This window comes from Oncorhynchus clarkii, chromosome 32 (assembly GCF_045791955.1).
Source record: "Oncorhynchus clarkii lewisi isolate Uvic-CL-2024 chromosome 32, UVic_Ocla_1.0, whole genome shotgun sequence".
Taxonomy (NCBI): domain Eukaryota; kingdom Metazoa; phylum Chordata; class Actinopteri; order Salmoniformes; family Salmonidae; genus Oncorhynchus; species Oncorhynchus clarkii.
In genome coordinates this window covers 31,805,573-31,831,285 of record NC_092178.1, presented here as the reverse complement: position 1 = coordinate 31,831,285, position 25,713 = coordinate 31,805,573, and the positions used below count along the sequence as shown (strand labels likewise).

Genomic DNA, 25,713 nt, shown 5'->3' with positions numbered 1-25,713 from the left:
GGTGACCCCAAAAGACAGACCATTGATGCGAAATCACACAAGCGCAACCATTTATTCAATTTTGGATTTTGTATCCCTCTGTCCCGCATCTGCATCACTATCTTTCCCTCTCATTCCACCCCTCCTTGGCCCCCCCCCCCCCCTGCCTCTCGCCCAGTTCATTGTACCAAAGTAGATTTTCTTCATTGAGGCCCAGTCTCTTAGGTAACCCCAGTGCTGCATGAAATGAAGAGAGAGAGAGAGAGAGACAGAGAGAGAGACAGAGAGACAGAGAGAGAGAGAGAGAGAGAGAGAGAGAGAGAGAGAGAGAGAGAGGGGGGAGTGAAGGAAATTGAAAGACAGAAGGAGGAACAGGCAGAAAGGCTCGGAGAACGCAAGAGAGAAGGATGCAGGAGCAGAGAAGGCAAGAGTTAAGATGCTAAAGTAGGACAAGTGTGTCAGACATTGAACGCAACGCAGCTAAAACAACAACACATCTGAGGGAAGAAGATCAAAAATATTTCAGGATGAATTTCTACACCTTTGAGCAGCAGTGTTTTTATTTGTTATAACGTGTCAATGTTTTTAGGCCTCAACTAAGTCTAGTAGCTTTTTTTGTTGTCTTTAAGGTACTCAACATAGCTTGAATACATCGGTACACTTTAATTGTTGTGCCAATGTGTATGCAACCATGGTTGAGGTGGTCTATAGTGACCTGTTATGATATAAGAGCAGTAGTTAAGGTTGACTTCAGAGCTAGAGGTTGTATCTGTGGCATGGAGCCGTGTCGTAGACCAGATGCAGCAGTTGGACTCTCGTTGGATTCCTGTCCGGGACAGTGGAACAACTTCACTGCTGCTCAACAGATTACTACCACTTTGAAGAAACTTCTCAAGATGAATGGGTAAAAATGGGTGACTAGATTTTATTTTCAAGTCGTGGCTGATATTCAGGAAGGGAAATAATCTTTATTGAACCTTCTAAACATCCTCTGTGGGAAAAAAATGTACTAAGTACTGTAAGAATCAAGATTTGGTTTTTGATATTTAAAAGAGGTTAACTTAACCCGTTTTTAAGCAAACCACTTTTTTTTCTGTAATCAAGTAAAAGGGCATTTTCTGAATTCAAAAGAAAAACAAGTCTTCATTAGACTTTTAAATATGACTTTTTATAGTATCTACTCAAACAAATAACTGTTAACTTTAAGATACGGATATGAAATACTTTATTTCTCTTTGTGGGGCGTGCGGGGCTGCTCTTCAATTGTGAGCAGCACATGGAGCCTCAATGAATGGCTGAGGCCTTTCGAAAGCAGCCCATATTATTCGTTTTGACACAGCTCATATAGAAAGACAAATGTGGCATAGAGCAATTCAGTTTGGGGGGCTACTTTTGTTTCAACATCTCACTTTTGTTTCCAGCTCTTACCTTGGCTGCTCATGTGTTAACACTCGGCTGCACTAAGTTATCATAGGGAGCTTTTGTCTCTTTGATCCGTGTGACCATGGGGAGCCCTTTTGTATGGGTCACATTGCTGCTGCCTTGGGGTGCTGCCCTGCAAAGTGACCCTGCGTTCATCATTGTGTCATGAACACACAGAAAGGGTGGTTGAGTTAGGGTTTCAGAGGCCTTCATTTCCCTATACGTTTCTCTGTGCCCTCTGTCTATCCAAACGTCTGCCCATCCATCCCTGCTATGTGCTGACCCAGGGGGGGTCCGGAGCTGATTGTCCAAACGCAATTCTTGTGTCTGCCTCCCTGAAACCAGGAGTTGTGGATGGACATCACGCCCCTGACCTCCAGAAATCTCCAGTAATGCAGACATGGAAGGGACAGAAGCAAACGTGTGGGTATAAATGGTCACCTTTACCACGCTGGGCTTTTTCCTAAAAAATATTTGTACTTCTACTATTCTCCAGCTTCTAAACGTGGCTCACGGTGGCGGTTAAGAGCCAGAACAAGAGGTTGAGTCTACTTGAAGTCATTAGAGGGAGAAATGAATAGCATTTATAATGTTAAGTACTGTTGAATGTGTCCGGTTTGCACTTCAGTCCCTGTTTTCTAGGTTGCTATTTCTTTCAAAGCTATTCAGAAAAGGTCTCACAAGATGCACACTTTTAGCAGGAAAGGGGAGAGAGTGAGAGAAAATTAGATTGAATGAATGAAGTGGGGTGTGTGTGTGTGTGTGTTTGCATTTGCCTGTGTTTGGCAAAGTTCAGGGGTTAGGCTACGGAATAATAGGGAAAACGAGAGCAAAAGTAAAGCACTGTAAAGGATTTGGAGATTGTAGGGAGAGACGAGGCTTGGGGCGAGAGACTGGGATTATCAGGGAAGGAGGGATTTCAGAAGAGAAAGAAGGAGAAGAAAAGGGCAATAGGACATTTTTGGAGGGAAAGACAAGAGAACAAGGAAGAGAGAAATGTGTAAAGTACGAAGGGCCCAAAATGAGCGCAGAGAGAAAGGGAAGTACAAAATAAGTTGAGAAAAAAATTGCCAGGGAGGAAGTTCGAGCGAGACTCGGGAAATAGCTATAGAAAGGAAAGAGAAAGAGAGAGGGTGGAGAAAAGAGAGAGACAGAGAGATCAAGAGGGAGGCAGCATTAATATGCTAATGGCCTGGGTGAATGCACAACAGGCCCACTGACCAGGCTAATCACGGGTGGACACACACTGGGGCTAATCCTTCACGCAGCTCCCTCGCACACACCTCCGTGCACACACTGATCACGCACTACTGAACACACACACACACACAACCCACCCACACATCCACTATTTGCACTGACCCACGCAAATAACATAATTTTATGCTAATAATAGCAAAATAGCAAAAAGTCACAGGAACATATATAACATATGCCCTCTCACTCTCACTTTCACACACAAACAGTTGCTCAGACAATATCGCCATGGTTATTTAGCTCTCTGAAGCCACGATTGGACTCTGTGGGCAGAATGTGTCCTCTGGTGGCGTTTCTACCACTCGTTTTGTTAGGGTTTTCTCTTTCCTCTGAGCGGGAGTCAATGAAGCTACTAATATTTACTGAAGAGATTGGCTGCCATCTGTGTGTCTAACCCAGGCTGAAGGAGTGGAGGTGTTGTGTGAGCACAGGGAAGTGGTTCCAAACAATTCCTGTAATAAATTCTGTGTCCATGTTTATTAGCTATCATGTCACGTGTAATATCATGTCTTTCACTTAAATAAAAAAACGTTCAAATTAGTTGACTTTTCCCGTTTTGTTTCCTCAAAGTGATTAGTAGCTATATATGAATGGAAACTCAACGCTTTATGTTAAGTAACTGTCTTTGTTATCCATCTCAAGAGTTGAGTTTAAAACAACAAAAAAACTGTCACAGATATAACCCGACAAAGATTAGGATTTAGGTATTGCATTGTATCTTGAATTGTATCTTGAGCGCTCAGTTACCCAGGGTAAGAACAAGTTACCCCTCAAGTCGAGTGGGGTTTAGAGGGGAGCAGTGGAGACAGCTGGTGGTTGATATTAGAGCAGCACCTCGGGGCAACCTAGCCCTACACTGACATCTGATCACGTCTCAGCTAAGATAGGCTAATGCTAACTGTGCTCTGGCCAACTCTTATGTCTGGCAGCAATGACAACAACAACAATAGGAGTGTAGCCATAACAACAGCAACACCAATGGAAACTTAACACTCATTTAATTTGATTGGATGGGGATTAAAGTCCCCTCAAGTCCACACCAGTCCCATCATATCTGGAAAACAAAAAACTGACCTAAGGTCAACGTCTCTACGGTCAACTTCAATTAGTGCCACCCGGAAACCTTGGGACATCGATACCCTAAACCTTACCATAATCATAACCCTAACCTTAACCCTTAACTCTTAACCTTTGACAACATTAAATGTTTTAGATTTCAACTACATTTAAAATATTTTAACTTTCAATTTCAATGGGGTAACATCAGAGTTGGACATCCCAAGGACCCCACTTGGACTTTTCAGTCAACTTCCTACTCTGTACCCTGGGCTGCTCTCTCCTCTCCTGGTCCGACTACAGCTCTAGACTTCAGAGAAACCTTCTCCAAGTTCACCCCTTCCACTCACTTCGGCCTCTTGGTGGTCTAAGAAAACACAGTACCAAGAGTCAGTAAAAAAAAAAAAACAGGTACAATACAATCCAACTGATTTATTCAGAGATTAAACCAAGACTTGCCTTCTAAAATATACATTTGGTTCACCTTACTTGTCACATTTTAATGTCTTTACCTTGATGTACAGATAGGTGGCGGAGTTGGCTGTCACCAACAGTAGAAAGCTATGTAAATGTAAACAAACACTATATAGCCTCAAAACATGGTCAAACTAACATTTTGATATCATGGATGGTCAGTCCTTGCATCCATAGCTCTGTCTATGAATTTGAAAGTGGTTACATTTCTCCAACCCCCATCCCTCTGCTTTTTTACAGAAACAGGGCGGGGAGTGGCTTTGTTACTGTTTCAACTGCTGATCGCCACTTTAACTAATTTCATCATATACTGTAGATATGACCATAACATCAGCATGTAACAGTGCTTGCCAGCCTCTCTTACAGGGCAACATCTGTGATGGGCCTATAGTGACTGAAATTACATGAAAATACAAAAGCATTGTGTGATACTTTGCATTGCTATTGAATTATTATTAGTTAATCTTTATGAGCAGTAAAGCAGCCATAAAGGTTAAACTGTGAGATGTGTAAAGGAAGTTGTATATAAATCAGCTGAATATAATAACTTTAGTGTTACCTGAGCAGATCACCTTTAATGGAGTCACCAAAGTTAGCCCTGTGCCTCTTCCACAGTCCCTGAGCGCAGGCTCAGGTTGTCACAACTTCCGCCGAAGTCGGCTCCTCTCCTTGTTCAGGCGGCATTCGGCGGTCGATGTCACCGGCTTTCTAGCCATCGCCGCTCCATTTTTCATGTATCCATTTGTTTTGTCTTGTTCCCTGCACACCTGGTTTTCATTCCCCAATCATCATATGTATTTATTCCTCTGTTCCCCATCATGTCTTTGTGTAGGATTGTTTTGTGTTACGCTGGTTTGTTCCGTGCTTATTGTTTACACGAAGATTGTTACTTTGTTAACTTTATATAGTTGTGTCTATTTTGGAGCATTTACACTTTTGTCTATTTTGGTTGGAGGTTTTTTGACGCAGTTGCGTCCTACTGTTATTCTCTCCTGCCAAATAAAGTGTGCTGTTCAGAACTCTCTGCTCTCCTGCACCTGAATTCTCCACCAGCAGCACCCAGCCATAACACAGGTCCATTACAGTACACTTCAAACCCTTCAGTGCGTTTTCCAAGTAGTCTTGAAACAGTGGAGCCACAGTCCAGCTGTCTACATCCAAAAAATCAGCGACATCCTTCAATTTCCAGCCATATTTTACAGGCTACATATTCCTCTTTCCCTGTTGGGACCACTCCACTCTACCAACGCAGCGACTGCCTCCTCCCACCAGCCTCACATCATCAGACTCTGGAGAAAGAAGAGTGCATACTATTCATTTATACATTCTCAACAAGGCGCTACAGACAAGCTGCCGACAGACTACCTCTGCATCCTGCCTGTCAAAGTCAGCTTCACGCGCTGACGTCCAGGACTGATTGGACTTCAGCTCCACTCTTCCAGAGCAGAAACCAGCTTCATCCACAAACTTGACAAAATCAGATCAAAAAGAGACGGTAGAACGTTCAGTTTTGTTGACGATACTAGTATTTTCAGCCCCCCCAAAATTTGAATATTGAATATTAAATGAAAATCTAAAATATCCTAATTTTGTTTGATACAATCTTTAATACAACATATATCAATCTTACCTGAACAGATCACATTAGCATAATTACGCTTATGCTCAAAGACACCATCTCCGTGTGAGACTAATGTACACTTCTCAAGAGTAGAATCCTGACCATAGCAATCAATACATGCTTGTTGCTATCCTCCACTTCCCTCCAAACTGAGGTCTGTAAGTTGCAGCTACAGCAGTCCCACAGTCCATCTTTCTCCACACAATATTAGCTGCTTTCAAGTTGAAATACAGTCCTCCAGTATCCATAGAAAACACCCCTGCTTTCCAAACACAGGAGCTGGTTTCATTCATCACTCTGAATGGGCCTAAACAACCAGGTAGGAAAATACAAGGGTGAGGACAGGTTATATGCCAGAATTAGTTTGATTGTAACAGTAGTAGTGTCAGTGCTTTTGACATTGTAACAGCAGTTACTACAGAACAGTTCTTTGGAGCTGTTTTTCTACAAACCTGCTGGGCTGCCGATTTGAGCCTGTATATCTGAGAATAAAGATAAAAGATTTAACATATCCCATAATGTGATGGGAAGCATATTAATATGTGTGTTTGTGCTTTTAAATCACACTACCTGTGAACTGAACCACACATTGATAGTTGCTTTTCCACTTGACCACTGGTGGGTGTTTTTCTGGAAGGTTCCATCTTCGTTAGGGAGAGTTTCTCCATACTCCACATCTTCATGGTGATCTGGTCCGTCTTTCTGCCAGAACACCATGACTCCACTGGGGTAGAAACCTGTAGCGTGGCAGGTCACTGGAGAAGAGTGGGTCTTCTGGAGCAGAGACACTGATGGAGGGAGAGAAGAAGTGAGAGGATGTTGTGCCTCACACCAGTAATAGGTTTTGATTGAATAGGGCCCCATGTGTCTCAGTACCTATCCTCTTCAAGATGCTGCCTATTTATTTATTTAACTAGGCAAGTCAGTTGAATGACCAACATCAATAATGTTATTTATTATTAATGTCAATATCTATGTCATTACCTCGCATGCCCCTTGAACGTCTACATTAGAGTATGCTGATTCATTTTCATGGTCATCAGCACCAGAGTTTGAGGCTGTTGTTCATCTCTGTTCTATTCCTCCTTCTGTTACACTGAGATCATGTATTTAAACAGAGCAGCGTCCCAACCAGCATCACCCCAGAACGGATATGAGTTTGTAGGTTTCAGTATCAATACGTCATAAAAACACAGCACATGTTGCAGGGGCAAATGAGAACGGACAGACAGACAGAAGATTGAGACACGCAGACAAGCAAACTATCTGAAAACTGCATTTGATCTGAAACAGAAGAACATGGTCTATAACAGTAATACTGTAATTATACCAAGTCTATGATAGACACATGGTCTTAAAACAGAAACATACAGTAAGAGACCACCACCTCACTGAGAGGTCCTTACACCTTTTAGAAAGACCCTGTATTATAACCAGACTTGTGAATGAGAAGCCATCTTGATCTTTGTCAGGTTCATGTAGTTGCAGTTTCCCCATCACTGAAATTCACTACATTGTGTTGAAAGGTCATTATTTTGTATATATCAGATGAATTGGAATAAAGGGGGAAAAACACATACAGTATCAGTGTCGTTGTGACAATTGCCAATAAAGTACTGTATTTCTAATTTAAGACAAGCCAGTTTAGATAACCTGCAAGTGTATTGTGGTAGGCCTAAATACAGGAAGGTCTTGCAACAACTTGATGCTGTAAGTTTAGTTCTGACAATGGCCTTGACTCAAATCAATAACATGGGAGGAGGATCACTTTGACGTGAAAGAGGTGGAACAATGCATCAATATGAGAATGGCATAATAGAGCTACATGTATCTCAGGTTAGGGTCAGAGCTTTATTTGGCGTACTGGATGTGACCCATTGAAGGAGGTGAATCATGTTGGATCTAGCTCCATGTGATATTAAATTGTTTTATATCATCACACTGAAAAACACAGCAACAAAATAATACAGCATAGAAATGCAATCAAAGTACTGTGCGCACACACACACAGAGAAACATGAGCAGCGCGCACACACACACACAGACAAACATGAGCAGCGCGCGCACACACACACACACACAGAGGAAGGTGGTGTCAAACAGTGTTGAGGTAAATACCACACCCTTTCATGTAAGAGCCTCAGTATGCAGCCATCTTGTGTCTATCTATCCTCAATCATAAGATGGCCGACACATGGGGATGTTTTTTCATTTCCATACTGCCGAGTGGGACGTAGGCCTATTACAGTGACACATTTTCATTTAAGAAGGGTTTTTGTTTCACTAAGACTATAGGCTACTGAAAGAACTAGAACAGAGCCAGTGGATACTAGCTGAAAACTCTTTGACCATAACTACAGTAACAAGCCTACAAGTCCAACCAAGTCATCTTTGGACACTCATTTTCTCTCCCCAATGAAAATGTGTTCCTGAATTCTTGCCCACTCCCACAGTGTGTTCCGGTACTTTTGACGGAAAAACTAAATCAATAACCAAATCAAACCCTGATAAGAATCATAAAAGCAACAAACCATCAGTCCAATAGGCCTACAGTGAAGGATCAACAATATCACAGTGTCATCTATAGGTAGATTAACTCTTCTCACCACTGTTTGAGAGGAATCACCTGATGAGTCATGACTTTTGGGTGTCTTTGTCGCTCCGTGGTAAAGTTTCCCCTAGGTACAGATATAGGATCAGCTTCCCCTACCCTTAACCATTAGTGGGGAAAATGAAAATAAAAATAAGAAGTTGCCTCATCACAAATCTTGGATCAGATTACCCTACTCACAATCCTAACATAAACAATGGGTGGTAAAATAAATATCTGACCCTGTCATAGACTTTGTTATTGTCAACAGAAAACAGGCATTTGGCACATACCCCAGGAAGTAAGAAGGACAAAGCAGAGGCCATAGCCTGTTTATCAGATGGATTCTATAACCTGAGACTATCTTGACACTTTGTTTCTCTGCATTTCGCAAAACAATCAGGAAATTCTGTGACATTCCAACTCAGGAAGAATGAAAAACATGATATTTTCTATTGAAAAGACATATTTAGCCATTTTCAAATGGGATTAGAAGTTGAATAGGATCTATTAGTCTCTAGGGTTACAAAAATGTGATATGATGTTATGTTTGTTATGTGACACATAAAGAAAACTCAATTTGGAATAATGACTTGTTCAAAAAAACATTTTTATCTAGATAAACTTTATCTAAGTTTTAAGTTCCTCGGCGTACACATCACGGACAAACTGAAATGGTCCACCCACACAGACAGTCTTGTGGGGTATGCATGGTGTCCGAGCTGTGTGCCAGTAGTTTAGACAGACAGCTCGGTGCATTCAACATGTCAGTACCTCTCATAAATAAAAGCTGTGATGAAGTCAATCTCTCCTCCACTTGCAAAATATGTGACTTGCATAAGATGTGGTAGATCATTGCTTTATGTGTAGAGCATCCATAATGTACAAAGCACAAACACTTGCAAAAAAAGTTGTTGTTTAACTTGACCCATCACCAACTTATTCTACAGAACCTACTCGCCCAAAAAGAAAGAAAAATACCACCACTTCAAGTGAAATATGTACAAATGGAACACGTAGACAGGCCTTGTTAAATTGTATAACTATAAGCTAGACAAGATAGTGTGAGCAAAGCTTTAACATCACACAATTACTGTATCTTATACTACATTTACCTGTACGGCCGAGTGTTCCATTGGTTCTAATATACATCTGACACAGTTGTAATATTACATTATATAATTCCACAAAATTACAGCACAACTTTTCAAAAGCCAAACCATCAATGAAATGAAAGTAAAACCTAAGGAAATTACCAAAGAATATTTCTGACTACAGATGTTTTATATATGGATTCTGTGTTCAGTGTGTGTGTGAGACTGATGTGTGTGTGAGACTGAAGTTTCCGTTTGTTATTTCCGTTGCGGTCCTCTTCAGCTCCTAAAAACACATGAGAAGAGAGAGATTACACACACAAACACATTCCAAACAGTAGCAGTATGTTCCAGTGTGGTAGCGTTTGGATCTCTAGTTTGCTCATTAATATGAGGACATCTTAAGTGACTTACTCTGATGTTACAGAAGTGCAGAGGTTTCTCAAATCTTCAGGAGACCTTTCCCAGAGTTGTCAGAGTCAGAGTCAGAAGCTAAAACAGAAATAAAACACCAATGTTAGAAAGAGACTGATTGAAAGATAATGAGTTCAGGTCAATTACCAAGTTCCTAATGCATGGTTCACAGTAAATAAAACCATCCATATTAACTAAGTAGCTACAACAATTGACATCCAAGTTTGAACCCACATCACAATCTACAAGGAAAAGAGACAACCACATTCTAAAATGGATACAGTCAAACAAAACCAAAAAGTCTGATATTGTCAGAATAGTGAACAACATGAAGGTCCCCACTTACAGCTGGCTGGAACAAAGCCTGAAACAGAGATAAACGTTGTGTTATTATGGACTCCGATTTGGTGGAATATTACAAGAGAACATGTTTGACATTATTCTGAATCCTGTATTTCTACTGCAGACATCACACAACATGAGTGACAACGTGACTCTTTATTTACATTAAACAGGTCAATTCAAACATACTTCTACCATCACTAACTAGAATCTACAATACTATTACTTGTAAACCAGTACTATGACTACTACTTCTAAAGTAAATCACAGCTGATAATGTCTAAGATGACAGTGTATCCTACATATGACAATAGAAAGAGGTATTTCTCTCCTCACACCTTTCTTGCTCTTCTTCTTCCAAATGACAACCCCAACAACAACAACAACGACCAGGAGGAGAGCTACCACCCCTCCAATGATGGGGATAATGTTGGGGGTTGGGTCACCTGTAATCAGAACAGAGCATTCAGACTACAGTGCTAGATAGTACATTTTGATGTCAAATGAACTCTAAGCAACATCACTAAAAATTCAGGAGGTCAATGAGAACATGTGGTCAGAAAGGTAGTGTTCCTGAGCAGGTGAGTAAACTTAAATTAGGAATATTTGGTAGGAGGGTTATGTATAGTGTATAAAAAAAAATCTTTCTCCCTCTTACCCCAGTTGGTCTGGATCTCAAACTCAGTCAGAACCTTGATGAAGTCCTCCTTGATACCAGTGACCTGAACCACACACTGATACTTGTTGTTCTTCCACTCCTCAGGCGTCACTGTGAGGTGGGTGCTTTTCTGGAAGGTTCCATCATCGTTTGGGAGAGTCTCTCCATTCTCCACATCTTCATGCTGTTCTTGCCCATCTTTCTGCCAGGACACCACGACTCCACTGGGGTAGAAACCTGTAGCGTGGCAGGTCACTGGAGAGGAGGGGGTCTTCTGGAGCAGAGACACTGAGGGAGGGACTGGAGAGAGAATAAAATAGAGAGGGGGAGGAAGAGAGACATACAGGCATAATGATGAGAAACAGTTACAGGGAGCGGAACAGCAACAGATAAAAATAAATAAAAATAACTTGAATATGACGTGCAGTACGGAAATGTAAATAAAAATACACAATATCATATCACTTTTCTGGCTGTAAATTCATATAATCTCCTGTGTCTCTGTACCTGTCCTCTGCAGAGTAGTCTTCCCATAGTCCAGGTACTTCTTCAGCCACTCAATGCAATCCTGGGTGAGGTAGCTTTTCTTGCTCTCAATGCCAGACAGGTCCATTTCCCACTTCATTTTGGAGTGGAGAGCCTGCGGGACTAAGGCAATCCATGTCGCCGTCTTCACGTCAAATGTCAGGAGGTCCTGTCCATCATATCCAATATGGTGAAACCCTTCTGTGAATCCTGTCTCATCATCCCATGTACAGCCATACATGTCCTGGCTAATGTGTATGCCTGAGAGAGAGAGATTACATTAGAAACACTGACATGCAAACATTAACTTTCTTTACACAGCACTCACATTGAACACACAAAACCATACGACTTCTGCACGGAGTAATTTAAATTATATCAAAATGTAGTCACACAGTACGATCACACAGACTGGGGTCTCTGAAGCTCACCTCCTGTTTGATTGAAACGCTTCTGTGCTATCTGAATGTTGGTTTTGAAAACGCTCTCTGCACTTCTCAGGTTCTCTGTGGTGCTATCCCAATACTGCTGGTCAAAAAACGTCTCCATCCAGCTCTGCTTGGGGACCTTCCTCTTCGTGATGCTGTCATAGTGGCTAATGACCTGATCATTCACCATCCCCATGTCCACAAACTCAGGGAAGGCTGGGATTTCTGAGGAGGTTGTGTAGAAGTAGCGCAGGGAATGTCTCACTGTAACAGAGAAGGTACTTTAAGGTACTGTACATGGAACGTTAATGAGTGTGCATATGCATGTTCTCGGCTAGGCTAAGTGAACGTCTGTGCCTCGCATACTCCCTTAAAAAGACCTTTGCTTGAAAAGGAAATGGGGGAAAAAAGTGGCAATAGTACATTGTCCATCTTGAGACGCCATAGCCACTATACACTTGCTCAAAATGGTCTGAATTAAACAATGATAACTCAAGAAATCTGTTGATTTTGATATTTTGCTGATGAGATCTTAAATAAAGCAATTTTACAACTAAGATGTTTGGAGCAGTATTTCTCAAGTGAAAAAATGTGCATGAAAAATCACTTGCCGAAGCAAAAAACATCAAGATGTCGTCATAATATATGCATAAACTTTAGGATGGGAAGCATGCAGACCGCCTTTAAGAGAAGCAATAACAATGTCAGCGCTAGCCAACCTTCATTGATATTATGGCACCTTTAACATACACTACTAACCCTTCCTCAATCAATCAATACTTCAAATTTAAAAAAAATAACAGTATTTTTGGAGTACCATCATACGCCGAAGACGTGGATGTTGAATATGGCAGCCCCCCGTACCTCTGGTTTAAATGAGGAAGACACATTTCAGTTGTACAACTGACTAGGTATCCCCCTTTGCCTTAAGTATGACATGCAAACTTATTGAGGTTATGTATATATACACCAGTGCCTTGCGAAAGTATTCGACCCCCTTGAACTTTGCGATCTTTTGCCACATTTCAGGCTTCAAACATAAAGATATTAAACTGTATTTTTTTGTGAAGAATCAACAACAAGTGGGACACAATCATGAAGTGGAACGACATTTATTGGATATTTCAAACTTCTTTAACAAATCAAAAACTGAAAAATTGGGCGTGCAAAATTATTCAGCCCCTTTACTTTCAGTGCAGCAAACTCTCTCCAGAAGTTCAGTGAGGATCTCTGAATGATCCAATGTTGACCTAAATGACTAATGATGATAAATACAATCCACCTGTGTGTAATCAAGTCTCCGTATAAATGCACCTGCACTGTGATAGTCTCAGAGGTCCGTTAAAAGCGCAGAGAGCATCATGAAGAACAAGGAACACACCAGGCAGGTCCGAGATACTGTTGTGAAGAAGTTTAAAGCCGGATTTGGATACAAAAAGATTTCCCAAGCTTTAAACATCCCAAGGAGCACTGTGCAAGCGATAATATTGAAATGGAAGGAGTATCAGACCACTGCAAATCTACCAAGACCTGGCCGTCCCTCTAAACTTTCAGCTCATACAAGGAGAAGACTGATCAGAGATGCAGCCAAGAGGCCCATGATCACTCTGGATGAACTGCAGAGATCTACAGCTGAGGTGGGAGACTCTGTCCATAGGACAACAATCAGTCGTATATTGCACAAATCTGGCCTTTATGGAAGAGTGGCAAGAAGAAAGCCATTTCTTAAAGTTATCCATAAAAAGTGTTGTTTAAAGTTGGCCACTCTGGTCAGATGAAACCAAAATTGAACTTTTTGGCAACAATGCAAAACGTTATGTTTGGCGTAAAAGCAACACAGCTCATCACCCTGAACACACCATCCCCACTGTCAAACATGGTGGTGGCAGCATCATGGTTTGGGCCTGCTTTTCTTCAGCAGGGACAGGGAAGATGGTTAAAATTGATGGGAAGATGGATGGAGCCAAATACAGGACCATTCTGGAAGAAAACCTGATGGAGTCTGCGAAAGACCTGAGACTGGGACGGAGATTTGTCTTCCAACAAGACAATGATCCAAAACATAAAGCAAAATCTACAATGGAATGGTTCAAAAATAAACATATCCAGGTGTTAGAATGGCCAAGTCAAAGTCCAGACCTGAATCCAATCGAGAATCTGTGGAAAGAACTGAAAACTGCTGTTCACAAATGCTCTCCATCCAACCTCACTGAGCTCGAGCTGTTTTGCAAGGAGGAATGGGAAAAAAATTCAGTCTCTCGATGTGCAAAACTGATAGAGACATACCCCAAGCGACTTACAGCTGTAATCGCAACAAAAGGTGGCACTACAAAGTATTAACTTAAGGGGGCTGAATAATTTTGCACGCCCAATTTTTCAGTTTTTGATTTGTTAAAGAAGTTTGAAATATCCAATAAATGTCGTTCCACTTCATGATTGTGTCCCACTTGTTGTTGATTCTTCACAAAAAAATACAGTTTTATATCTTTATGTTTGAAGCCTGAAATGTGGCAAAGGGTCGCAAAGTTCAAGGGGGCCGAATACTTTCGCAAGGCACTGTATATTTATTATCCTACTGTAGGTGTAGGATTTTATTCATGTATTTGATCGGAACTATACAGAACCTATAAAGAAGGGCACTCAACATGTACAGCACTGACACAAATGACAGGTGGAAAGAAATTGATAATAGAAGATTGTGGGAGCTGTACTGTTAGATTTCAGTGCAGCCTTTGATATAATTGTCGATAACCTGTTTAAAAAAAAGACTTGTTATGGCTTTTCAACCTCTGCCATATCGTGGATTCAGTCATCTAATTGAACATATATATTTTTTAATTTGTATGTAAGCTTCTCTAATGTTAAACATGTAACGTTTGGTGTACCGCAGGGCAGTGCTCTTGGCACTTTTCATATTTTGTTTACCAATGGACCTGACACTGGCATTAAAACAAAGCCTGTGTGTCGATGTATGCTGAGGATTCAACCCTATACGCGTCAGCAACCACAGCTAGTGAAGTCACTGCAACCCTAAACAAAGAGTTTGTCAGTTTTAGAATGGGTGGCCAGTAGTCCTGAATATCTCTAAAACTAAGAGAATTGCATTTGGTACAAATCATTGCCTAAGTTCTAGACCTCAGCTGAATCTGGTAATGAATGATGTGGCTGTTTAGCAAGTTGAGAAGACTAAATTACTTGACAGCTTACATTCTAAGGTAACACCATGGTCAAAACATATATACATACACACACTGAACAAAAATATAAACCCAACATGTACAGTGATGGTCCCATGTTTCATGAGCTGAAATAAAAAGGTACCAGAAATGTTCCATATGCACAAGTGAGCATTTCTCCTTTGCCCAGATAATCCATCCACCTGACAGGTGTGGCATATCAAGAAGCTGAATAAACAGCATGAGCATTACAAATGACACCTTGTGCTGTGGACAATAAAAGGCACCTAAAATGTCCAGTTGTCACACAACACAGTCCCAAAGAGGTCTCAAGTTGAGGGAGCTTGCAATTGGCATGATGACTACAGGAATGTCTACCAGAGAATTGAATGTTAATTTCTCTACCACAACGTCATTAAAGAATTTGGTAGTACGTCTAACCGGCCTCACAACCGCAGACCACGTGTAACCACACCAGCCCAGGACCTCCACATGCTTCTTCACCTACCGGATCGTCCGAGACCAGCCACCCAGACAGCTGATGAAACTGGGATTGCATAACTTAAGAATTTCTGCACAAACTGTCAGAAACCGTCTCAGGGAAGCTCATCTGCGTGCTCGTCGTCCTCATCAGGGTCTTTACTTAACTGCAGTTCGGTGTCGTAACCAACTTCAGCGGGCAAATTCTCACCTTCGATGGCCACTGGCACGCTGGAGAACTGTGCTCTTCACAGATAAATCTCGGCTTCAACTGTACCGGGCAGAGTGGGCGAACGGTTTGATTATGTCAACGTTGGGAACAGAGTGCCCCATGGTGGGTTATGGTATCGGCAGGAATAAATCGACTGCAATTTGAATACACAGCGATACCGTGACGATATCCTGAGGCACACTGTCGTGTCATTCATCCGCCGACCATTACGATAATGCACAGCATCATGCCGCAAGGATCTGCACACAATTCCTGGAAGCTGAAAATGTCCCAGTTCTTCCATGTCCTGCATACTCACCAGACATGTAACACATTGCGCATTTTTGGGATGCTCTGGATCCACGTGTACGGCAGCTTGTTCCAGTTCCCGCCAATATCCAGCAACTTTACACAGCCATTGAGGAGTGGGACAAGATTCCACAGGCCACAATGAACAGCCTATCGTGCTGCATGAGGCAAATGGTGGTCACACCAGATACTGATTGGTTTTCTGATCCACGCTGCCATCTGCATTCCCAGTTATGTGAAATCAATAGATTGTGGCCTAATGAATTTTCCAGTGACTGATTTCCTTATATGAACTGTAACTCAGTAAAATATTTTAAATTGTTGCAGTTATATTTTTGTTCAGTGTAAAATCAATGATTGTAAACATGGGGAGAGGTCTGTCTGTAATAAAGAGACACTACACAAAGCAAGTCCTGCAGGCATTAGTTCAATCTTATCTTGATTATTGTCCAGTCATATATGGTCAAATGCTGAAAAGGACCTAGTTAAACTGCAGCTGGCCCAGAACAGAGCGACATATTTTGCTCTTCATTGTAATCAGAGGGCTAATATATCAATACCATGCATGTCAGTCTCGCTTGGCTATGAGTTGAGGAAAGACTACGCATCACTTCTTGTTTTTATAAGGAGCAATGTGTTGAAAATTCCAAATGGTTTGCATAGTTAATTCACACAGTACTAACACACCCCACCAGGGGTCTTTTCACAGTCCCCAGGTCCAGAACCAATTCAAGGAAACATACAGTATTATACAGAGCCACGGTTGCATGAAACTCCAATCTCATTAAGGCATGTGAATACCAAACCTGGTTTAAAAAATAAATAAAATAGCAACTTCACCCATGTTACCTACTTTTTCTGTGCATGTACTGACATGTTATTGTAACTGATGTGTGTAACACATACATTTAAAACAACATGCAGTGTGGATGTAAATTGTAAAGTATTTTGTTTGTAATGTCTTTTTCGTTGTGTCGGGTCCCCAGTAAGACTAGCTGTCGCCATTGGCGTCGGCTAGTGGGAATCCTAATTAAATCTAAAACATCAACAACAACAAAAACACATTTTACAACTTTTGAAGGCCCTCGGAATCAATTACAGTGGGGTCTCAAATGACTTTTGCTTGTTCGAATAGTAGAATACAAGGTGCAATTTCGAAATGTGGTTGTGCATCAACAGTTCTCTTGTTATGGCAGTCCCTGATAGTCACTCAATTAGCCATGTCCAGCCCATTGATTCGTGACCACAGCAAAGTTGCCAATCCCAGGCCTATAGTAACATAGAACAGACTGCGCGTCACCAAACACCAGGGCAAACTATATACTTAAGGTTAAGATCGAAACTGATACATGCACTTCACAGCCATTATAGCATATGAGTCAACATCTCACAGTAGACAGCATGCCTCCACATTGTTGGACATATAATGGAATTCACGTTTCTTTACTATACTGTGTTTGTTTTATCGAGTGATGCTGTTATTTTATTCTAACTCATGTTGTTTGTTTATTCTAAGGCCGTCGGCGGACGAACTGTCATGTTTTTATTTGAAACAATACAACATCAGTGTTTAAAATGTTATGAGTCACGTGTATATATCCTACAAAAAAATCCAACAATAATACAAATATACTAAACAATAATGTGGAAATCACTGACCCGATAAAGCTCCATGAATACAAAAGAGGAGAATAAAATATGTCTTCATGGCGTCGATGAGTCTGGTTTTCATTAACGTTTTCCGAATTCGGGAACAGTTTGTATCTAATTCAGTAATGTAGACAATTTAAAATGTAGCCAATTTAAACTGTATTACAATTTAAATTGCCTACATTACTGATTTGTTCCACCAAACTTCAGCACCGCTAAGGACGCAACCAGTGAAAATGTGTTTCTGTCCCAGCAAGGCCAATTTATACTGCACTTCTGTTTACCCTATTAATTGTAGGAACCCAATAGGAAATCAGAAAGATACTTCGTCACCAAATACCAGGAGGACAAACGTATTCAAGGTTATGGTCGAAATTGAAAGTAAAGTCATGTCACTGTTGATATTCAAAAACGGTTGGCAAAGGGAAAAGGGACTATAGGGTGACAGATGGATGACTGAAAATTGACTTAAATTAGGTTCAAAGCATAGCCATGTTCAAATTGTACCCTACTCTGTTTCTGCTTACTTTTTGAGATAGCATAGCATATGCCTCGTTCAAGATAACAGTGATATTCAGGTCTGAAAGTCAGAGTTCTAGATAGATGCTCGAGTTTCCGACTTGGAATTCAGAGATGGATGACCGTTCAAAACGATTTTTCCCAGTAGTAGCAAGTTTTCCCCCGAGTTCCCTGTTGTCTTGAACACTCGAAAGTCGGCCAATCCCGAGTTTCCAGTTTTGCACGCACAAAAACACCGCTGCTGTTTCCATACACACCATGTGACCACCCTGAGAGAAATAACCAACTTCGCCATGGTGTTCGTTGGACAAAGCCTATGGGGAAAATTAATGACGTTTTTGTAAGGATAAATGCCGGAAATAAATGATGTGGTAAACACAGGCATTAAGAGATATTACGTTCTGTTCTATGAGATTATATTTATTAACTAACATAGCCTAACTTTGTGAATTTTGAATCATTTATGTAATACAAAAAAGCACACAACTGCTTCATAATTCATAAAGGTCATGTTAACTGTGTAACGAGTGCGCTGAGAGTCGGGAAGCAAGTTCAGGGAGTGAAAAATGTCATTAATAAATTAACAAAACACGAAACACGAACAGCGCACTGACATGAAACAGGTGAAGGGGAAGAAACCAAAGGTAGTGACAAACAGCAAAAAAATAAACGTCCTCTCACTGTCAACTGCGTTTATTTTCAGCAAACTTAACATGTGTAAATATTTGTATGAACAAAACAAGATTCAACAACTGAGACATAAACTGAACAAGTTCCACAGACATGTGACTAACATAAATTGAATAATTTGTCCCTGAACAAAGAGGGGGGTCAAAATAAAAAATAACAGTCACTATCTGGTGTGGCCACAAGCTGAATTAAGTACTGCAGTGCATCTCCTCCTCATGGACTGCACCAGATTTGCCAGTTCTTGCTGTGAGATGCTACCCCACTCTTCCACCAAGGCACCTGCAAGTTCCCGGACATTTCTGGGGGGAATGGCCCTAGCCCTCACCCTCTGATCCAACAGGTCCCAGACATGCTCAATGGGATTGAGATCCGGGCTCTTCGCTGGCCATGGCAGAACACTGACATTCCTGTCTTGCAGGAAATCACGCACAGAACGAGCAGTATGGCTGCTGGCATTGTCATGCTGGAGGGTCATGTCAGGTTTAGCCTGCAGGAAGGGTACCACATGAGGGAGGAGGATATGTTCCCTGTAACGCACAGTGTTGAGATTGCCTACAATGACAAGAAGCTCAGTCCGATGATGCTATGACACATCGCCTCAGACCATGACGGACCCTCCACCTCGAAATCGATCCCGTTCCAGAGGACAGGCCTCGGTGTAACACTCATTCGTTCGACGATAAACGCGAATCCGACCATCACCCCATGTGAGACAAAACCGCAACGTCAGTGAAGAGCACTTTTTTCCAGTCCTGTCTGGTCCAGCGACAGTGAGTTTGTGCCCATATGCAACGTTGTTGCCGGTAATATCTGGTGAGGACCTGCCTTACAACGGGCCTACAAGCCATCAGTCCAGCCTCTCTCACACAAAATGGTGCTGGAAGAAATGGCAGCAGTTTTACGGGCGCCCAACCAATTGTGCTATTATGTGTTTTTTCCCTGAGCTAAAGGGTAGAGCTGCCGCTTTCAAGGTGCAGGACTCTAACCCGGAAGCTTACAAGAAATACTGCTATGCCCTGCGACGAACCATCAAACAGGCAAAGCGTCAATACAGGGCTAAGATTGAATCATACTCGTAATCATACTCATACCGACAGTCGTCTTATGTGGCAGGGCTTGCAAACTATTACAGACTACAAAGGGAAGCACAGCCGCGAGCTGCCCAGTGACACGAGCCTACCAGACGAGCTAAATCACTTCTATGCTCGCTTCGAGGCAAGCAACACTGAGGCATGCATGAAAGCATCAGCTGTTCCAGGCGACTGTGTGATCACACTCTCCGTAGCCGACGTGAGTAAGACTTTTAAACAGGTCAACATACACACGGGAGGTGTGTTCCGGGCATGTGCTGACCAACTGGCAGGTGTCTTCACTGACATTTTCAACATGTTCCTGATTAAGTCTATAATACCAACATGTTTCAAGCAGACCACCATAGTCCCTGTGCCCAAGAACACAAAGGCAAAGACTACAGACCTATAGCACTCACGTCTGTAGCCATGAAGTGCTTTGAAAGGTTGGTAATGGCTCACATCAATACCATTATCCCATAAACTCTAGACCCACTCCAATTTGCATACCGACCAAACAGATCCACAGTTGATGCAATCTCTACTGCACTCCACACTGCCCTTTCCCACCTGGACAAAAGGAACACTTACGTGAGAATGCTATTCATTGACTACAGCTCAGCATTCAATGCCATAGTACCCTCAAAGCAAATTACTAAGCTAAGGATCCTGGGACTAAACACCTCCCTCTGCAACTGGATCCTGGACTTCCTGACGGGCCGCCCACTGGTGGTGAGGGTAGGTAGCAACACATCTGCCACATTGATCCTCAACACTGGAGCTTCCCAGGGGAGGGTGCTCAGTCCCCTCCTGTACTCCCTGTTCACCCACGACTGCATGGCCAGGTGTAACAGTATAACTTTAGACCGTCCCCTCGCCCATATCCGGGTGCGAACCAGGGACCCTCTGCACACATCAACAACAGTCACCCACGAAGCATCGTTACCCATCGCTCCACAAAAGCCGCGAGACAGCCTATAGGGAGGAAGTCAGAGACCTGGCCGCGTGGTGCCAGAATAACAACCTATCCCTCAACGTAACCAAGACTAAAGAGATTATTGTGGACTACAGGAAAAGGAGGACCGAGCACGCCCCCATTCTCATCGACGGGGCTGTAGTGGAGCAGGTTGAGAGCTTCAAGTTCCTTGGTGTCCACATCAACAACAAACTAGAATGGTCCAAACACACCAAGACAGTCGTGAAGAGGGCACGACAAAGCCTATTCCCCCTCAGGAAACTAAAAATATTTGGCATGGGTCCTGAGATCCTCAAAAGGTTCTACAGCTGCAACATCGAGAGAATCCTGACTGGTTGCATCACTGCCTGGTACGGCAACTGCTCGGCCTCTGACCGCAAGGCACTACAGAGGGTAGTGCGTATGACCCAGTACATCACTGGGGCTAAACTGCCTGCCATCCAGGACCTTACATCAGGCGGTGTCAGAGGAAGGCCCTAAAAATTGTCAAAGACCCCAGCCACCCCAGTCATAGACTGTTCTCTCTACTAACGCATGGCAAGCGGTACCGGAGTGCCAAATCTAGGACAAAAAGGCTTCTCAACAGTTTTTACCCCCAAGCCATAAGACTCCTGAACAGGTAATCAAATGGTTACCCGGACTATTTGCATTGTGTGCCCCCCCTGACCCCTATTTTTACACTGCTGCTACTCTCTGTTTATCATATATGCATAGTCACTTTAACTATACATTCATGTACATACTACCTCAATTGGGCCGACCAACCAGTGCTCCCGCACAGTGGCTATCCGGGCTATCTGCATTGTGTCCCACCCATCACCCGCCAACCCCTCTTTTATGCTACTGCTACTCTGTTAATCATATATGCATAGTCACTTTAACCATATCTACATGTACATACTACCTCAATCAGCCTGACTAACCGGTGTCTGTATGTAGCCTCGCTACTTTTATAGCCTCGCTACTGTATATAGCCTGTCTTTTTATTGTTTTATTTCTTTACGTACCATTTGTTCACCTAATACCTTTTTTGCACTATTGGTTAGAGCCTGTAAGTAAGCATTTCACTGTAAGGTCTACACCGGTTGTATTCAGCACACGTGACAAATAAACTTTGATTTTATTTAATTGCGGACAGTCTGAGCACTGATGGAGGGATTGTGTGTTTCTGGTGTAACTCGGGCAGTTGTTGTTGCCATCCTGTACTTGTCCCGCAGGTGTGATGTTCGGATGTACCGATCCTGTGCAGGTTTTGTTATACGTGGTCTGCCACTGAGGAAGATCAGTTGTCCGTCCTGTCTCCCTGTAGCACTGTCTTAATTTATTGACCTGGCCACATCTGCAGTCCTCATGCCTCCTTGCAGCATACCCAAGGCACGTTCACACAGATGAGCAGGGACCCTGTTCATCTTTCTTTTTGTGTTTTTCAGAATCAGTAGAAAGGCCTCTTCGTCTGTAAGCCGTTAGTGTCTTAACGACTGTTCCACAGGTGCATGTTCATTAATTGTTTATGGTTCATTGAACAAGCATGGGCAAACAGTGTTAAAACCCTTTACAAGGAAGATCTGTGAAGTTATTTTGATTTTTACAAATTACCTTTGAAAGACAGGGTCCTGAAAAGGGGCCATTTTTTTGTTGTTGCTGAGTTTATATAGGGCAGGTAATCAAGGAGGTGATGGAGTCCAAGTGAGTGTGACCTAGAGGCTGGAGAGGGAGCACACGTGACAAACTGACTGCTATTTTCTCATAGAACAAAACCTGTAAGATCTCCTAAACCTGTGTTAATCTCAGACCTTATTTTCTGCGTTTATTCCAAATCCCTATCATTTTTTCGCACAGGAGAGATTTCCGAGTTCCCAATAGTTTTGAACGCAGCATCTATAAAGAGACCTGGCAGTGTGGTGCAAGGACAACAACTTCTCCCTCATCGTGAGCAAGACAAAGGAGCTGATCATGGACTACAGGAAAAGGAGGGTTGAGCATGCCTCCATTCCTATCGGGGCTATAGTGGAGAAATGTTATGTTCCCTGGTGTCCACATCGCTAAGAACCTATAATGGTTCAAAAACACAGACATAGTCGTGAGGAGGACACGACAACACCTATTCCCCTAAGGAGGCTGAAGAGATTTGTTATGGGGCCTCAGATCCTCAAAAAGTTATACAGCTGCACCATCAAGAGCATCCTGGCTGGTTGCATCACAGCTTGGTATGGAAACTGCTTGGCATCTGAACGCAAGGCGCTACAGAGTGTAGAGCATACGGCCCAGTACATCACCGGGGCCGAGCTCCCTGCCACCCAGGACCTCTTTACCAGGAAGTGTCAGAGGAAGGCCCCAAAAACTGTCAAAGACTCCAGCCACCCAAGTCATAGCCTGTTCTCTCTGTATCGTGGAAATATTTGCTCAATCATATTTCTCAGATACCGGAACTTGTGAATTCAAATAGACTTTATTACAAAGTAACCAGACGAGCTGGCCCATGGACCAACTGTCACCTTCTGACCTTAGTTCCTTTGTTTTGTCTATTGTTTTAATATGGTCAGGGCGTGAGTTGGGTGGGTTGTCCATGTTAGTTTTTCTATGATTTGCTATTTCCGTGTTTGGCCTGGTATGGTTCTCAATCAGAGGCAGCTGTCAATCGTTGTCCCTGATTGAGAACCATATTTAGGGAGCCTGTTTTCTATTGTGTTTTGTGGGTGGTTGTTTTCTGTTGTGTGTCTGCACCAGCCAGAACTGTTTTCGGTCGTTCTCGTTGTTATTTTCGTGTTCATTTAATAAATATGGACACATGCCACGCTGCACCTTGGTCCTCCTCTTATTCCACCACCAACGACCAATAAGTACACCAACTGCCAGACTCAGTCCACTCCTTTTATACAGTTTCATGCTTATACAAGTTTCATAGTCCCTCCAGGTTATGCTAATAACCATATCTCCTTGACTTTACTCCACCATTGTTTCCAAATCTAAATTATTTCCTCTAGACAGGGTTTCCCCTCCCCTCTAGTTCCTTGGATCAATTATATTGGTGGCACGCCTATACATTATTTCCAGAAAATAATAAGTACAGATTACTATAGGCAATTATAAGATTGCTACATGTGTAACGTATGTGAAACGGCTAGCTAGTTAGCGGTGGTGCGCGCTAAATAGCGTTTCAATCGGTGACATCACTTGCTCTGAGACCTTGAAGTAGTGGTTCCCCTTGCTCTGCAACGGCCGCGGCTTTTGTGGAGCGATGGGTAACGATGCTTCGTGGGTGACTGATGTTGATGTGTGCAGAGGGTCCCTGGTTCACGCCCGGGTATGGGCGAGGGGACAGTCTAAAGTTATACTGTTACACATGCCATTATCGGACTATAATATTACTATGGGCCATTATAGAATTAAATACAGATAACTAACTATAGGACATTATAGAATTATACCAATAAGTACACTTAAATCCCAGGATTACACATAGTGCCTTTGCTTACTCCCTTTAGTGCAATTTAGCCTTTTAACAAGAAACACATTCTCTTAAGAGAAAACACCCTGCTATCTCACGACAAGCGGTACTGGAGGCTCCTTAATGACAGCTTATACCCCCAAGCCATAAGCCTGCTGAACAGTTAATCAAATGGCTACACAGACTATTTGCATTGACCCCCTTTTCTTATTGTTATCATTTTATCATTTTTTTGCACTGACTCTTGCACAGGATGTACTCACTGGACTCTAACCACACACCCACTCATACTACTCTGACACTCGCACATGCTTAAAGACGCCACACACACACATTCATATTCCTTCACACTTTACACACACTGTTGCTACTGTTTATTATCTATGCATAGTTATTTTACACCTACCTACATGTACATATTACATAAATTACCTCAACTACCCCGTACCCCAGCACATTGATTTGGTACTGGGAACGCTTGTATAATGTCTCTTTATTGTTATTTTGAATGTGTTACTATGTTTCCTTTAGTTTATTTAGCACATTTTTCTTACTTACTTTGAAAACAAAACCTGCATTGTTGGTTAAGATAAGTAAGAGTTTCCATTTCACTCTACACCTGCTGTATTTGGTGCATGTGACAATCTATTCACAGAGAAGTATCAGGACCATAGACATGAATAAAGCATTTCAGTCTTTAGGTCTGAGAAAAGCCTCATAACAATGTTATGTATTATTTGACATACGAACACTGGTTATAATGACATAATTTGTGAGAAGTCAGTTGTGACAATGTATATTCAGTTTACATGAGTGTTATAACTGTCAATCAGTCAACCTGGGGCGGCAGGTAGCCTAGTGGTTAGCGTGTTGGGCCAGTAACCGAAAGGTTGCTGGATTGAATCCCGATCTGACAAGGTAAAACTCTGTTGTTCTGCCCCTGAACAATGCAGTCATTGTAGGCTGTCATTGTAAATAAGAATTTGTTCTTAACTGACTTGCCTAGTTAAATAAATAAAAACATTTAAAGATACAAAAAGACAAACATTTAACTAATCAGTCAGCCCTATCTGTCTTGACATCTCCCTTCCTTTCTCTCGCTCTCCCCCATGATATCCAAGTGCATTTGAAAGACAGACTTATTTAAAAGTGTATAAATGTTTCTTAGAATGGAAAAGGTAAGACATGTACCGTGCCATTCAAGAGAACGGTCTTTGGAACAGTATTTGTGCGTGCATTATCCCAAATAACCACCAGGGGTAGCTATCAGACAGCTATTTGCAAGGGAAATCGAAGTTGCTTCTCCACATATCCGGCGAAAAGT

The 25,713-nt window shown here is 42.2% G+C and overlaps 1 protein-coding gene and 1 long non-coding RNA gene across 3 annotated transcripts; both read right to left on the bottom strand.

Annotated features, from left to right (window-relative positions):
- Window positions 1–1,858: 1,858 nt before the first annotated feature.
- LOC139391639 (uncharacterized) lies at window positions 1,859–6,139 on the bottom strand. Its single transcript, XR_011629587.1, has 2 exons — window positions 4,748–6,139; window positions 1,859–4,081 (listed from the first exon to the last, which is right to left on the bottom strand). It is a non-coding gene; the product is annotated as an uncharacterized lncRNA (long non-coding RNA).
- A 2,853-nt stretch (window positions 6,140–8,992) lies between these two features.
- LOC139391638 (class I histocompatibility antigen, F10 alpha chain-like) lies at window positions 8,993–18,439 on the bottom strand. Of its 2 annotated transcripts, XR_011629586.1 has the most exons (9): window positions 17,696–17,938; window positions 11,864–12,124; window positions 11,415–11,693; window positions 10,908–11,207; window positions 10,588–10,695; window positions 10,254–10,271; window positions 9,908–9,985; window positions 9,664–9,779; window positions 8,993–9,626 (listed from the first exon to the last, which is right to left on the bottom strand). XR_011629586.1 is itself a non-coding variant. In XM_071139026.1 (8 exons), the coding sequence occupies exons 1-7, from the start codon at window positions 17,766–17,768 to the stop codon at window positions 9,936–9,938; spliced, it is 1,089 nt and encodes a 362-aa protein (XP_070995127.1). In that variant the 5' UTR covers window positions 17,769–18,439; the 3' UTR covers window positions 8,993–9,779; window positions 9,908–9,935. The 2 variants fall into 2 exon arrangements, 1 of the variants encoding a protein (XP_070995127.1); XM_071139026.1 differs by having other exon boundaries at window positions 8,993–9,779; window positions 17,696–18,439.
- Between the last annotated feature and the right edge of the window lie 7,274 nt (window positions 18,440–25,713).